Source organism: Narcine bancroftii, chromosome 1 (assembly GCF_036971445.1).
Source record: "Narcine bancroftii isolate sNarBan1 chromosome 1, sNarBan1.hap1, whole genome shotgun sequence".
Taxonomy (NCBI): Eukaryota; Metazoa; Chordata; class Chondrichthyes; order Torpediniformes; family Narcinidae; genus Narcine; species Narcine bancroftii.
In genome coordinates this window covers 198,937,400-198,953,397 of record NC_091469.1, presented here as the reverse complement: position 1 = coordinate 198,953,397, position 15,998 = coordinate 198,937,400, and the positions used below count along the sequence as shown (strand labels likewise).

At 44.7% G+C, this 15,998-nt stretch overlaps 1 protein-coding gene across 4 annotated transcripts in view; it reads left to right on the top strand.

Annotated features, from left to right (window-relative positions):
- Positions 1 to 15,998, top strand: part of LOC138737239 (ras-specific guanine nucleotide-releasing factor RalGPS1-like) — a 647,381-nt gene that overhangs the window by 547,768 nt on the left and 83,615 nt on the right. For all 4 annotated transcript variants that reach the window (XM_069887990.1, XM_069887972.1, XM_069887982.1 and 1 more), the window contains one exon: positions 11,544 to 11,670. In XM_069887990.1, the coding sequence (XP_069744091.1) occupies positions 11,544 to 11,670 (127 nt within the window). The remainder of the gene's footprint in view (positions 1 to 11,543; positions 11,671 to 15,998) is intronic.

Below are 15,998 nucleotides of genomic sequence, written 5' to 3'. Positions count from 1 at the left end.
ATTATAGAAATATTTAAAAAATAGTCATGCAGCTCATGATTGGGTCCTGAGTTGAACCTTGATCTTCCAATTTGTAGTTCAATTCATCTGATTCATGTTGTGTGTTTTTTTGCTTGTGCGATTAACCTGTAGTGTCCCCTGGATTTATGTACCTGTGAAATCTTTGTCCAGTGCCTGTCATTCAACAGTGATGCAGAGCATATAAAGCAAATTGTGCATGGCTGGGCATGTATGGAATTTTGCCCATTTACACCTCCCTTGTTCAGCTTTGAAAGAAAAAACATGTTGGTATTGAGATGGTGGCTGTGGATATTGGGTTAGAATATGGGGGTCAAAGTGCAGCAAAGTTTGAGGCACGTTTCTCCCAGCTTGATGTGAGGATGCTTTACAAGATATTCTCCAGCTCAAGAATGGGGAAGGTGTTTTATATTAGTTTGCTGCTATTTTTCTATTTATGAATCCATCAAGCTGTTTTATTATTCACTTTTTTTTATTTTAAAGGCATTTTTACTTTAATTGTTTACAGCTGTCTTAATCCCTTTTCGAAGTCTCTAAATGTTTAATAAGTGTAAAGAAAGACGGCCTTTAAAAAGGGCAACAATGTGGCATGGTGAGTTGAACCCCTGGCCCTTGGCACCATACCCAGATTCAATCCTCTCCTTCAGTGCTGTCTGTGTGGAGTTTTCACCTTCCCCTGTGGCCTTCGGGGGCTCTGGTTTCCTCCTGCATCCCAAAGACATGGAGATGATAGGTTAATCAGCTGCTGTACATTGTATTTCATGTGTAGGTGAGTGGTTAAATCTGTGGTGATTTGATGAGAACGTGGTGAAATTAATATAAATAAATGGCTGATGGTTGTCATGGACTCAGTGGGATGAAGAGTCTGTTTCCATGTAATGTTGTTCAAGGCCATTGAGACCTTGCTTCACCTTGATAGGATGCTCATAAGTGCAGGGGGAGGGTCTAGTTCAATTGGCCTGCCCACTTCTGTGACAGGTGGCCAAGAAGTGCTAGAGGTGTGTCTGCCAGCTCGGAATTAACAAATTAAAGCAAAAGTAGATCATTCATCTTCAATCAAAATTGGGATAACAGTCATGGCTTTTAAGCTTCTTTGGAAATGTTATGACTTCATGGCTTATTGAATCCAATAAATGTAATGGGCAATAAATGGAGCCTGCTTACATCGTATGGGTGGTGAGATATTTTGGGTAGATTGAACACCAGTAGCCCGCAAGGTTTCCTGAGTATAATTTGTCTAAAAGGTAGGGTCTGACATCAGGGCAGTAACCAGTAAAGCATTTGGTTGTATAAAAATTCCACCTGGAAAAATGAAGGAAAGCAAAAGCTCCAATTTACTGGTTGGGCCTCATTTTATGGCTCCATTGGGAGTTTTGTTCCACTCTTCTTGCTCATTCTGAGTCCCTCAGCTCATGATGGTTTCTTTAACCTATGGGCTAGTATTTTGAATGCCTCTCACACACAATCCTTTCTGACCCTGTAATAATGATAGGAAAAAAAATCTGCTAGATTACTTTTGCGTCTCCAGCTTGGCTGCTCTCAATGTATCCAGTGTGAAACCTACGTGTGATAATAATATAACTTGCCCAAACAGCCTGCAGCACAGAAAAATAGGCAGAAACACTCATTCTGAATCAACCGTAATGGAAAACTGCTGCTTCTCTTCAAATGTTTGGATTAATAGATATGTTCTTTGGCATATAAATGTACAGGTTGATGTGAAAGGTTCAGGCCTGGCTTTGCTGCTGATGCTCTTGATTCCGAGGCAGACGTTCTGGGTTCCAAATCAAAATACTGCAGATGCAGGAAATCTGAAATAAAAGCCAGAAATACTGCAAAAACTTCAAAAGTTCAAGTCAAGTTTATTGTCATCTGATTGTACGAGTCATGGGTATCCCCCGTGGTTGAGGATGATGGCCTTCGTTCCAACAGCGAAGACACCAGTGAGTGTATTTGTTTAATGTGTACCTTATGTTGCACTTTGAGAAGCGCACGATTACTTCACAAATCAACCGACAACTAGTTCCAGTGGTATGAAAACAATGATGATTGGAGCTGATGGATTTGTTGCAGCTTTTGTCCACCTTCACAGCCATTGAGTTCAGAGTAACTTCATCCACCTGCTCCGCTGTTGAAGACTTGGTTGGATTGTTCTTTGTCAGGGACCTCACCCTCAACCTGGCACTGATACTCCTGTATCTCTTCCCCAGTGGGAGCAGCTGAAAGATGTGTGCGGCATGGAAGGAGGGGCCCTCTCAATGATTTTGTGCGCCCTCTTCAGTCAGTGAGCCCGCTAGATCATGTTGATGGGGGAAGAGGGAGACTCTGGTGATCCTTTTTGCCACTTTTATGGTCCTGTGGATTGACAAGCGATCCATTTTTCTACAGCAACTGTACCACACTGTGATGTAGCCAGCCAGGACGCCTTCGATAGAACTCCTATAAACAAGTGAGATGTTGAGTGTCCGCAATTGGTCTCCAGTTAAGTGAGCTCCAAAGATCTTGGTGCTATCCACTCTCTCTACTACAGAATTGTTGATGTGTTGTGGAGGGTGGTCTTTCCTTGTCCTCCTGAAGTCCATGATCATCTCCTTCATCTTGTCCATGTTGAGACTCAGGTTATTACTCTTGCACCATTTCACACCATTTTCCACCTCTTCTCCATAGTGTGGCTCTTCATTGTTGTTGATGAGGCCAACTCTATGCAAATAGGTAGCATCTGTGGGGAGCATGTTAATCGTTCATCAGACCTGGGGCAAAGTTTGATGTTGCAAAAAAAGAGCAGTGGGCACACGGGGATGAAAGTGAAGGTTTGTGACCAGGTGATCAAGAGAGTGACAGTGGTTCTAGATGAAAGAGGTTGGGTAGGATGTTTTGGTCGGTGTGAACAAGTTGGGCCAAAGGGCCTATTTTCATGCAGTATGAATATTTTACTTACATTAACTATGCCTGGAAACTCATATTTTTATAAATAAAGTAAATTAAAAGACACCATCAAATAGTGTGAGTTGACACTGAAACAGAAACAAAATACAATCACTTGCATCAACAGTGCATCCACAAAGTACCCAGAGAGACTTGTCACAAATCTGCACAGAAACAAGCCATTCAGCCCATCCACTCCTTGACAGCTTTTGTACTCCATTGGAGGCTCATGCAAACCATCGATGTTCCCCTTTCTTCCGACAGATTTGCAGGGGTGGGGGAGTGGGGTTACTGCCCAACCGCAGCACAGGTGGACATTATAGCAGCATAGTCTCCAATCTTCATTCTCATGTGCGTCTCTTTTCATGTGTAGCCAATGGGATCACCACAGTGGCCTGGAATTGAGTACCTGTGGTGCGCTATCGAACAGAAGCAAATACACAAAACGTAAAGTCTGTTCTACAAGCTGTATTCGACATAAACTTCCATAGAACTGGCTGTGAGGAATGATTTTGCAAGCACTGAGACTGTCTTTGAAGGGCCGGATCTGGCTTATATCTTAGAGGGTGATTGACAGCCAACCGGGTGGGGCTTGGTCCATTCAGGTCGGCTGATTAACAGCTGGCCAGGTGATTCCTTGTCCCCATGCTCTTCTGCAGTAGGCCAGTAGTGTACCTCCACATTACCCTACGTTGTAAATCGCAACCACCCCTCACCTCCTCTTCCTGGATAAATCCCCTTTGCTCTTTCAGTTCAGATCGATCTCATCTCAAAACATCACCAATCCACCCCTCTACCCCCACAGGTGCAGCCTGACCCTTTGAATTCATTGGCAGATTGATTTATGGTCTGAATTTCAGTATCTTGATGAGTTGGTCCCATGGCCACATCTAACGAAGTGTTGGTAAATGTCATCTTCAATGGCTGCTGGAGCTATTTTGTTTTTCTGAAACTTTGATTTCTTCATTAAATATTTATTGTTATATCTGTCCCATTGTAAGCCTTCCTGCTCCAGTTAATCCTCTCATTACATCACCAATCAATCCCTTTCCCTTCCCTTTCCCACTTTCAGTTGTGGTTGTTGAAGTATACCTCCTTTCTGGTTTTACAAATTGACTTTGCAAACATTGAAGTTCCCACAAATCTATGGATTCTTCTAAAAGATCATTCACCATTTCTTCCCACATTTTGACCATATTCTTCAGACATCTCCCACATCTCATCTTTGCTGCACTGAGGCTAATGATCTTATAGACACATCCTCTTCCCCATGATCTCTGGAAATATTCCAGGAGGATAGAATCAAATTTTTAATTTTAATTTTAATGACACAACACAGTTAAAGGTCCTTCTGCCCCAAGAACCCTGTGCCACCAATTAACCTACTGTTTAGGAGGGTATTTTACAGCATACATAAATACTAGGTATTTCCTTGTGTCAACTTTAGTTTCTTTTATTTCCGAGTCATTGGTCTCACACTGGGTTATTGGCAGTACTTACCCAGTGACAGCAATACACCCCTATCAATAGAGTTGTACAACACAGAGAAAGGCCAACCTTTGAGTCCATCTACACTGATCCCATTGGCCTGTGCGAGAACTCTGTCCTTTTGGGCCTTGCCTATTTAAGTGACCGTGTAAATGCCTCATAAAAGCAGCAATTGTATCTGATTCCACCACCTCCACTGGTAGCACTCTGTGCAAAAATAAAACTTTCCCTTCAGTTCCCTTTGAAAACTCCTTCTGCTCATCTTAAATCTCATACTTGATGCCTCCATCGTGGGAAAAGGATTCTGCATGCCTCCCTATCTCTGTCCCTCATGACCTTGTACACTTCTATCTGGTCTTCTCTCAGCTCCGTCAAGGCCAGGTAAACAAGCCCAGCCTACCATCAGGCCTCCTGTTGGATCATGATCCTCATGACTCTCCTCTTCACCCCCCTCCAGCACAATCACAGGCTTCCTACAGTGAGTAGTTTATGGAGGATGTGTGAATGACCTTGTGTCAATGTGGCAGTGTCACAGAGTTCCCTAAGTGAGTCCTGTGTGACACAATGGCATAGCCAGTCAAATAGTGACTCACATCTCCAGCATCCTTCAGGTCCTAGCCTGACATCCCATGCTGCCTTTGTTCATATGTTCTCTTTGTCAAGTTCAAATGTATTGATGCAGTAATAGAAGTTGTTTTGCAAGCAGACCAGTTTAACTCATACATCGTACAAGAAAGACACAGTAGAAAAGTGCAGTAACAGAGGTCAATGTTCCTTTATTGCCATGTAAACAAAATACACAAAGTTTATTTACTTCGCCCTGTAAAGACACAAAAAGAGGTGCTACTTGTCCAGCACCCCAATCGAGAAGAGCAAGAGAGGTAAAAGAAAGTCCCTTCAGAGACCTCTGTAGCCACACAGCCTCCTGTCTGGTCCAATGGTGAACTCGAGCTCCAAGCTTCCGTGTCTTCCTCCTCGGCTCCTGGTTCCAAACTCCTGATATGATCAAAAAACTGTCAGCACACGAGACCATTTGGAGTATCTGCTCTCTATTGGCACCCTCTCAGGTCCCAGTCCCAATATCTGATTCCCACTGGCCCATTTCTGGCAGACCGCAGCCTGTGGTGAGCCCCTCGCTGGTCTGATGCCGTGGTCTCCCACCCTGTAAGGTCCTCTTCCAGGCTTCACCTGCTCAGTTGGGTGTTCTGCCGCTCCAGAGCACTGTGCCAGTTCGCTGATTTCCTCCCGCCACCCAGAGCCCACAACCCTTGTAGTCTGGACTGCCAGCAATTATTCTGCACTGGTAATGAAAAGGCAGTTAACTCCCAGTCATTTAGACAGGTCTTGGAATACAAATAGTAAGACCGGATAAGGATGCCAGATTTCCTCCTGGAAGGTCATTTCCATCTGGTATTTTATTAAAGATAAATCAGTAACTTCAGGGATACTGTTAGTTTGATTTGAACTCCAGATTTAATGACGAATTTAAATTTGTTATGTGGAACTTGAATCTGGACTTCTGGATTAATGACCAGAAGTCTGTACAGAACATCATTATTGTACTACGCAAGGCAAGGTACCAGGACTGAAAGGAATTTGCGACAAACCACTGTGACATTGTCAGTGAAGTCCTCATCCTGGAAATGAATATCGAGGAAAAAAGTTTTCAATGGCCGGTGAGAGTAAAATCCTGGAAAACATTATTCCATGCGTTGTGCTTTGGAAGGAAAGTGTGTCAGAAATTTAAGATCCTTAGCATTGATCTATAGAAGATCTTGAGGTGCAAATCCATAGCTTGCTGAAAATGTCAACAGAATTGGACAGGTTGGTAGAGAAGCTGTACCAGCGGCTTGTCTTCACCTGATGGAGCATTGAGTGTAATCGATAGGAAATCATGGAAGCAGCTGCAAAAAACTTACTGTCATTTTTGGAGTATTGTTTGCAATTCTGGTCACCACAATACAGGAAGAGGAGGCTCTGGCATGGATGCAGAAGGTGTTCTCCAGGATGTTGTTTGAATTGAAGAGCATTAGCCATAAGGAGAGATTGAGTAAACTCGCCTTGTTTGCTCTGAAGCTTTAAAGGCTGAGGAGCAACCTTATATGAACTTGCAAGATATGCGAGGCAGAGATAGGGATAGACAGAGTCATTTTCCTTGGATGCAAATGTCAAACACCAGACAGCATATCTTTAAGGCAAGAGGGAGAAAGTTTAAAGGAGGTTTGCAAGTGAAGTTTATTTTACAGAGCGAATGAATGGCATCTGTGATGTCTTCCAGGGGCAACACGCTAGTAATGTCTATTAGGTATTTAGACAGATGAGCATGCAGGATGGAGGCATACATACCTTGTACAGGTAGATGGGTTGAGTTAGATTGGCATTGTGGTTGGTTCAGACATGGTGGGCAGAAGAAGGAAAATTATTATGGTAATTGGGCTGGAATAATAATGATGAATTTATTGCCATGCACATTAGTTCAATGTACATATGCACCAAAATTCTTGCTGCAGTTAGAAAGGTAGTTATGTAAAAAGAAACCAAGCTACAATAGTGCAAATTAAATGAGCTCAGTACAGGAAGAGATAATAACTATGAAAGATAGATAATAAAATATTAACAGTTACAGTTTGTGCAAGAACAAAAAGCGTGGGGTTTCAGTAGTGCAAATAGGTCTTCTTGTGGTCATGGAGTAGATTCTGGTTCGGTAGTACAGAGAGGTTCAAGAGCCTGACATCCATAGGAATAAAAGTTCTTGAACCCAGAGCTACTGGACTTTAGACTTCTATAGCTTTGTCCTGAAGGTAGCAGCAATAAAATGCACACTTGGAGAGTGTGAGATTCGTACTGAATAAAGAGGCTACTACCTGATTGGCAGAGGTTCTCACAGAACTGGTGCCAAGTTTTTGCTGCTGACAGCCAGGCCAGCAAAATTAAACAGCGGGAGTGCTGCTGGAAATTCTGCATCACCCACCAGTGTTGTGTGAAGGAGGGCTGTTGAAGGGAGCTGCGGTGGGGAGTTGTGGAAAATGTCACAGCCAAGTTCTGCTTGACTGGCCCTCTGACAGACGGAAGCTGCAGGGAAGACTTCACCTGGGGAGAAAGTGTGGAAACATAGAAATCAGACAGCAGTTTATCTGAGGACAGCACCATTTCTCACACAACTGTTTACATTGCCTAGTGTCAGGAAGCCAGGGGCGTACAAGAAGAGGCAGCAAGGTGCTCTCTCTCTTGTACCCAATGGTAAAGGGCTTTGGGAAATAGGAAGCTAGTAGACAGGAAAAATTGAGATACTTGTTCCTTGCAGATCACCCCTTTTGGTACTGATTCCATTTGTGCTCTTAATCCTGGGATTGTACCCTGAGCCCTAACTAGTTCTTCCATTTATAAAGCCACAGATCTGCCTGTGGCTGCCTGTGAGGGCTGGTACGGACAGGTTTAAGGTTTAAGGAAGGTGGTACTTGACACAGAGATATGGAACTCAGGATGCAGTGAGTGTGGACCATTGCTAGGGACCTGCTCCACTCCCAGACACACTGTTCAATCGATCATGTTGCATGTAATAGAAGTTCAAGGGTTAATTTTATTGTCACAAAATAATATATTAAAAATATAATATGAATGATATACTTCAGCCTTTGTCTGTTGTAAGGCAAAGAGTCATCTTAAGCATTGCCTGGCACCCCTAATAATAGGAGAAAGGGAAGTCCCTTCAGAAGCACTGAGTGTTCACGGATTCACCTCCAGCGCTCCTGCAGTTGCTGCCGCCACACAAGTTCCTGTTCCAAACATTAGCAACACGAGGTCAAGATCCAAACATCCGATATGATCAAGAAGCCTTCAGTGCCCGAGGTCCCTTCAGAAGCCCTTCTTGCCCTCAGCGCCCTCTCAAATCTCATTTCCGATACCTGGAGCTTGTCTCCAGCAGCCCACAGGCTGTCTGGATCCTTTCTCCACAAGTCACCCGCAGCCTGTGTGGGTCCCTCAGCTGCTGAGCCCCTCACTGGTCCACTGCCGTGGTCACCATCCTGCTGGATTGGCTCCTTCACTCTACGTTGGGCTCTACATAACTCCCTACCCTAGAGATTTTTCCACAGTAACAAACTCACAGATGGTTACCTTGGAGAAAGGCTGGATCTGAATTACAAAACAGAAGCACAATTTGAGAATATAGAGTTGCAATGAATCAAAAGATCAATTAGTCCAAAGCTGGGGCAGAATGAGAACACGAATGTAGGGTCCATTCAGGAGCCTGATGGCCATAAAGGAAGATGCTGTCTTCAAGCCTGTTGGTGCACTCTTAAAAGTGAGTGTGCTCGGGTGTGATGGGTCCTGTAGTGTGTTGGCTGCTTTTCCAAGCAGTGGGAGATGGAGGGGAGGGAAGTTTGCGTGATATTCTGAGCTACATTCACCACCACTGCAGCTGCTTCCCATCTTGAGCAGAGCGGCTCTCATCCCACTACAATGTATCCCATAAACATACTCTCGACCGTGCTGATGCAAAAACTTTGGGACATGCAGAACTCCTTAATCTTCTATGAAAATCCTTCTTAACTGAAAGAAAGATCTTCACCAACCTAAGAATGTCCATCCAAATATTCATCCACCTGCAGTAGAAAAGATTTGCATTCATATGGTGCCTGACACATCTTTTTAGACTCTCTGCAGCCATAAAAAAAAAAGGTGTTATAACAGTTATGACGTAAGAAACACAGCAGATTATAAAGATGTTTATAGCAAGTTGACTAACTATGTTGGTGACACAGGATCTAGGCCAGATGAGGAACTGAGCTAAGGAATGACAGATGCAGTTCAACGTGGAGAGGTGCAAGGCGCTGCATTTGGGTAAATGAAGCAGGGCAGGGCTTATTATGGAGCAGAGGGACCTAGGGGTTCAAGTACACAGCCCTCTAAAGATGGCAGCACAGGTAGATAGGGAAGTGAGGAGACTGTTTGAAATGCGAGCCTTCATCAGTCGAGGCATTGAATGCAATTGTTGGAATGTCGTGTTGAAGTTAGAGAAGGCACTGGTGAGGCCACAGCTGGAATATTGTGTGCTGGTTTGGTCCCTTAGCTGTAGGAAGGGTATTATAAAGTAGAAAAGGGTACAGATGAGGTTTACAAAGTTATTGGCAGGATTAAGGAAGTTTAGTTTTTATTGACTCAACATGGGCCTGTTTTGCTTCAAAGGTAGGAGGTTGAGAGGGGTCTATACTGAGGATGGGCAGTAAATGCATGGGTAGTATAAATCATTTGAAAATAGAGCCACTGTGTAAATAGATTCAGTCAATACTAAACTAAAACGTGACAAAATAATCCTCTGCATTCCTTCATCCCTGCAAATCTACTCCCATGCCTGTTGAGGATGCGATTTACAGCTCTATAAATGAATCTTGTCAGCTTTAATTGGGTCCACAACTTTTGCTGGCATTCTTTTCAGGTGACGAATGTCGTTGTAACATTTTACGATCTACAAATCCTTTTCCAGGCCAACTGAGACGTACAGTGCAAGAAGATACTGCCCACCCCCCTGCTGTGTATTTTCAGGAGCGTTGAATCCATGGTGGGAGCAAAGTACTGGAGATCGACAGTGCAGTGAATCACATTGATTGTTGAGTTACTGGATATAGAATGTATTGCCTATCAACATGTTCTCTTTATTTGAGCTGCTGACAATCTATTTACACAGTTATAATAAATCTACTTGGGAGGTCAAAGGCCCATTAGTCCGACAGCACCCTGAGAGAGAGACATTTTCTGTTTTGGATCTGTAGCTGGCTCTAAGTGCTGGAGATCTCAACCTTAGAATATAGAAGCCTCTCTTTGTGTTATAGTCCAACTGAAGGAAGTGCCTTCTCAAGGGCAATTAACATACCTTTACTGTCATATCCTAATACACAGCTTTCACAACTTTGGCCAGTGCAGTGGCACACAAAGAGGTGCCACTAGCCGGCACATCTCACAATGAGAGAAAGAGAACCAAGAGAGAGTCCCTTCAGAGACACTGAGTGTCAGTGCATCCTACCCCAGCACTCAGGCAGCCTCTTCAGCTGCACAGCCTCCTCTCCGATCCAGCATTGAACCCGAGTTCCCAGATCCGAACTTCCAATAAGATCAGGAAGCTCCCAGCGCCTGAGGCCCCTCTTGCCCTCAGCACCCTCTTTCATCCCAGACCACCCATGAGCCCATCTCAAGGATGGGCAATAAATGGCACAGAAGGCTATAAAATATTCCGTTCAATATACTTGCTGACCTACATTTTCCACGTGGAAACCCCATTCATCTCCCTCATCCCACATTCCTTCAATCACTCATGCACAATGACTAGGACTGGCACCCATGTCCTCGCCTACAAGGGGCACCACTTATAAGGGTCACCTCCTATAAGAGGTGTACCCAACATCTTTCCAACATCTCTGACAGCAGCCTCCTCTACACCCAAAAAAGGCATGGGGAGCAGGGACTTTTAACACTGCAGCTCCAACTAGCACACCACACCACCTCGGGAAATCCGGCAGCTATCAGGCTCTTGAATTTCCCATACTACCCTAACCCTGACCATAAACTACTCCGGGACCACCAAAAAAAATCTGTCTGCACCAACAGGAACCTTGAATATGAATACGCTGTTTGACCTGCTGAGTTTTTCCTGCATTGTGTTTTTGCATTCATATTTATTTATCTATGCTTTTTCCATTTACTATCTTTTTTTCCGTCTCACAGTACATTGTGGTCATTTATTTATGGCATAGTCTTTGATGCATCTTGCGTACCTGTATGGTTGCAGCAAGTAAGAATTTCAGTGAATCTGAACATTGTAGCAATAAATTCCCAGACACATACACCCTAGTTCTGAAATATATGGCCATGTTTCTTCAGTTTCGATTTCAGGGGTTACTAGAAACAGGAGGGAAAGTGGAGTGGATTTGAAACGAGGATCATGCTCGCCATTATGGCGAGTGGGTCACTCCTGCTCCCATTCCTGGTGGTCTCATTGTGTTAAGGGTGCTCTGTCATTGACAACTCTGCTGAAGAAAATTGCATTCTGGGACATGAATGTATTGCCTCCAGCATTGCTGCTCTCCTATGTAAACAGTCCTTCTCATTTCTTGCAGGCCCTTCGGAGGTGTCAGCGTCAGTCAGGTACAGCCGGAGACCAACGTGTCCTGATGCCTCAGTCACAGGCAGCCTCAGCACTCCCCCCGTGCCCAGGCACAGGAAGAGCCACAGCCTAGGAAACAAGTGAGTCACTGAATCCCCTCGCTCCGGAGAGGCTCCAAAGCATCAAGCAGCCCTTTCAGGCCAACCACTAGCCAATTTTTGTTCCAACACTCCGCAGGCAGGGAACTGTGCAATAAACCATCTGCTGGAATGAACTTAGTGGCAGTGTCAGCGCCGGGGGTGGGGGCATTCACAGGCATTGCCCCCCAAACAAGGTATTATAATACCCTCACCCTTGCTAGGGTGGCCATACATCCATTCTCAAGCTGGACAGTCTAGCTGTATTTGTATGGGTTGAAAGGGGCACTTACCATGTTAAATGCAGCGTCTTGGGGGTCCATAGACTGTGCGCATGCACTAATGCCAGCTGGCTTCTGTCGGAGGGAGGGTTGAGTGACACTAGTGGTCCCAGTACTCCAATCCATTGTGTGTATGCCAGCCAGCACTGGCACATGCGTGCAAGAAGAAACATGGCCGCGCACAGCCTATAGACCCCAGGACACAACATTTAACATGGGAAGTGCCCCCCTTCTCCTCCCCACCACCCCCACAGCTGAGTGAGTTTTCGAGTGGCAAATTGTGCCCCCCCCCCTCACCATCCCAGTTACCCTAAAGCCCCCCTGCTGGGACTTGATCTGGTGCTGGTCCTGCTTAGTGGGAGAAAAGACAGTTTTGATGAAGGCTTCCAACCCAAAGTGTTGACCATTCCTTTTCTGCCACTGATGCTTCTCGTCCTGTTGTGTTCATCCAGCAGATTATGTTTTGCTCCTAATCCCAGCACCTGCAATCTCTTGTAACCCTTGTCTTGCTGTCTCTTGTCTGAGTCTTCCTTAAACATCTCATGGTGAGTGGGGCAGTTTGCAACAAATCTGAGAATGCTCATCAAGGCTGGCAGTTTTTGTGGAGCAGAAACCAGTCAATGTCTTGGGTCCATGACCTCTCATCAGGACAGCACTAATGGCAGAGTGGGTCAGTAAAGCTGCTACAGTTATGAAGAGTCTGACACTAAGGGTTAAATCAACGCCATGAAAGATATGATGCTCTTGGTCAGAAACTAATTGCCTCCATCCCCACTCACCAACCTGAATCAAGTTCAGAAGTCTGAGGTCACAAAGTTATTAGAACATAGATGTATTATTAGGAAGGATTCAGAGGATTATGGGCTAAATACAGGTAAATGGGACTAACTCAGAATGCTAACTTAGGCAGTATGGTTGAGTTGAGCTCTTCTGTGCTGTACGACTCTACGTCTAGATAGGATGGATTGTGAGATACCTTTTCCCCTAATAGAGGTTTTCACCACAGAGAGGAGCGGCTGAAGGCAGAAGGAGGAGATTTAGGGTGGACTTTTTCCATCTAGAGGATTAAATCTGGAACACTTTGCCTGAGGAAGTGGAAAAGCAGGATGCTCACAATATTGAAGAGATATTTAGAAGACCACAAAACCCCATGGATCAGAAGCCTACGTTTTGGTGGTGAGAGAATGGGATCAGTATCAATCGATAGGCTGCCATGGACATGATGAGCTGAGGGGGAGGTTCTGTGCTATGTGACTACTTCAAGAAAGCATGGATTGTGAGAAACATTTCCCCTTATCAGAGGTGTCCACCAAAGGAAGGTTTTCAGTCATTCTCCAAGAAACTCGACTTTGCTCCTGGGAATGGAATGACAATTGTTATACCAGAGCAGACTTATTCTCACCTAGGGAGTGAAACACGAAAATCTACAGACACTGTGATTGTAGTTAAGTGCTGGAGAAGCTCAGTAGGTCCCACAGGGTCCATAGGATCCATATGTCTCTTTACCTCCAGCTCCCCACCCCTTTTTCTCTCTTTCCCTATCTTTGTTTCCTTTCCCCCAGCTCTGTATTCAGAGAGCAAGCCCTCTCCCTAATCAATTCTCAGCTTTTCTCTCCTGCCCTCCTATCAATATCCACCTGTCGGCCTATACTCTTCCCTCTGCCCCCCTCCACCTTTTCATTCAACTGCTTGCGTGTTGTTTGCTCCTACCTTGACAAAGGGCTCAGCTGGGACCTGCTTTGTTTCTCCAGCACTTCTGTGTACTCACTTTTCATAACCTACACCCACTTCTGAGGGGGTATTGCATGAAAATATGCAAGAAACGAATGCACTATGGTGACCAGCTACCAGCACCTGGTTTCTTTCAATGTAGAGTGGCTGTTGTCTGCTAACTCTTTCAGGGATTTCTCAGAGCAAGACACATCCCTTCCCTCCTGGGTATCTGGCCTAGTCTCTTTCTCTTATCTCTTCCACTCAAGCTATCCTCTGCCCCATTACATCCATCATGTTTCTCTTGCCTCTCCATCATGCCCCTCTTCAACATCAGAGGCTGATCAGGCTTCTCCTCTTCCCCCAGCCCTTTTGCTGATGCCCAATCTTCCTGCCCACTCCATGCTCCCCATATGGGCCACTCCATCTTCCCTCCCATCCCAAGAGCAGGATGTTCAATTGTTCAATTCAGTCGTTCAATTTGGAAGTTCCTGCTTTCAAGCACATGTCTCTTCTGACAGACAGGTGAGGAAGAGGGCTGGAAGTAATTTTAGGCAGACAGGTCCATATGTATGTTGGCAGCTTTCCCGAGACAGTGGGAGGTATAGGCAGAGTCAATTGGTGGGGGAAGGGTGGGGGTTGGTATTTTTAGTCGGTGTGATGGCCTGAGTTGCATTTACAACTCCTGTGGTTTCTTGCGGTCTTGGGCAGAGCAATTTATGTCTCAAGCTGGGATGCATCCAGACAGGATATGTCCTACAGTGCAGCTGTAAATTCCATATTTCCCAGAACCTCACAACATCGTGGATTAACTGAAATCCATCAGTCTCAATTTAAAATCTAGTATCAGTGATGGGTGTTGCAAATTGCCACCATCTACAGATGGCTAAGAGTTTCCTGCAAGAAGTGTTAATGATTGTCATGCACATTGTACCATGCACACATGTGCTGAATTTCTTACTTGGTGCAATCAAACGGGTACTTGTAAAGAAAGACTCTAAGAGTAAACTAATTGAATTGAAAGAGGGAGTAAATATATAAGGTAGATAATAAATATTCACAGAAATGCTTGCGGCTTTCAGTAGTGCAGACAGTCCTTGATTAGAGCAACAAGGGGAGGTTCAAGATTCTTATAGCTGTTGGTTCTTGAACCTAGAGGTGCTGATTTTCAGGCTTCTGTACCTTCTGCCTCAGGAGAGCAGTGAGAAGAGGTTGGGACCAGGGTGATGGGGGATTCTTTATGATGTTGGCTGCCTTCTTGACGCAGTCCCTCACATAAATGTTCGATTTTGTTCCATGCCTCTGGACAGACAATATAGCAGGAATCATTTCTCGCCCTGTCTATCTGCTCTGCCATTCCCTCCGAATCCCTTGAAATTGATCCTTAACCTTTTAAATCCCTGTGGTTTTGGACCCAAATGAAAATGAGCTGCTTTTATTTCAGGCTCCCATTGGTGTCGACCACAGTTCATCTAGCTTGCTGGTTGATAACATCAGTAAACTGAAATATGCTGAGAATTAATTGTGTGTTTCAGATGCCTTTCTCCTCCCCCGAGGTGTACCCTTTTGTTTTTCCACTGTGATACACGTACACAACAATGGGATATGGAAGGATTATGGAAAGGTGAGACCAGGCACAAGCTAGTTTTCACCAGGATATTAATGGGACTGAAGTTCTTAAGATGCAGGGTGAGGTTGAATAGGCTGGGTTCCTTTACTCTGGAGCACAGGACGCTGAGGGATGACGTTATAGATTGAGGTATGTGACATCATGAGGAACATGGATAAAATGAATGCTCACAGTCTTTTTCCCAGGGTAGGCAATACCTGAACTTGAGGGCATAGGTCTGAGGGGGGAGGTTCAAGAGGGAAATGAGGGATAATTATTTCTCTCATAAGATAGTCCACATCTGGAACAAACTTATGGAGAAATCTCAAGAAGTAGAAACAATTACAAAGTTCAAAAGACTTTTGGACAGAGATATGGATAGGAAAGGTTTCAATTAACAAAATGCTGGCAAATGGGACTAGCCCAGAATGCCACCATGGTCATCGTGGATAGGTTGGGCAGAAGGGCCTGTTCCTTGCTGTGTGATCAAGACTTTAACACTTCCAGTGCAGATACACCTAAAACAAAACTGAGATCAAACCCAGGCAGGGACAGAAAGCTGGGATCTCAAAGGTGTGCAGGATAATTGGCCATTGTAATTTGTCCCTTGTGTGTAGGTGAGTGGGAGAATCTCAGGGAAGGGGAAGTTGGTGAGGATGCGGGAGAATTAAAAAATGGGTTAGTGCAATGGTTGGCATGGACATGGGGTGAATGGATGCACATAGGAAGCT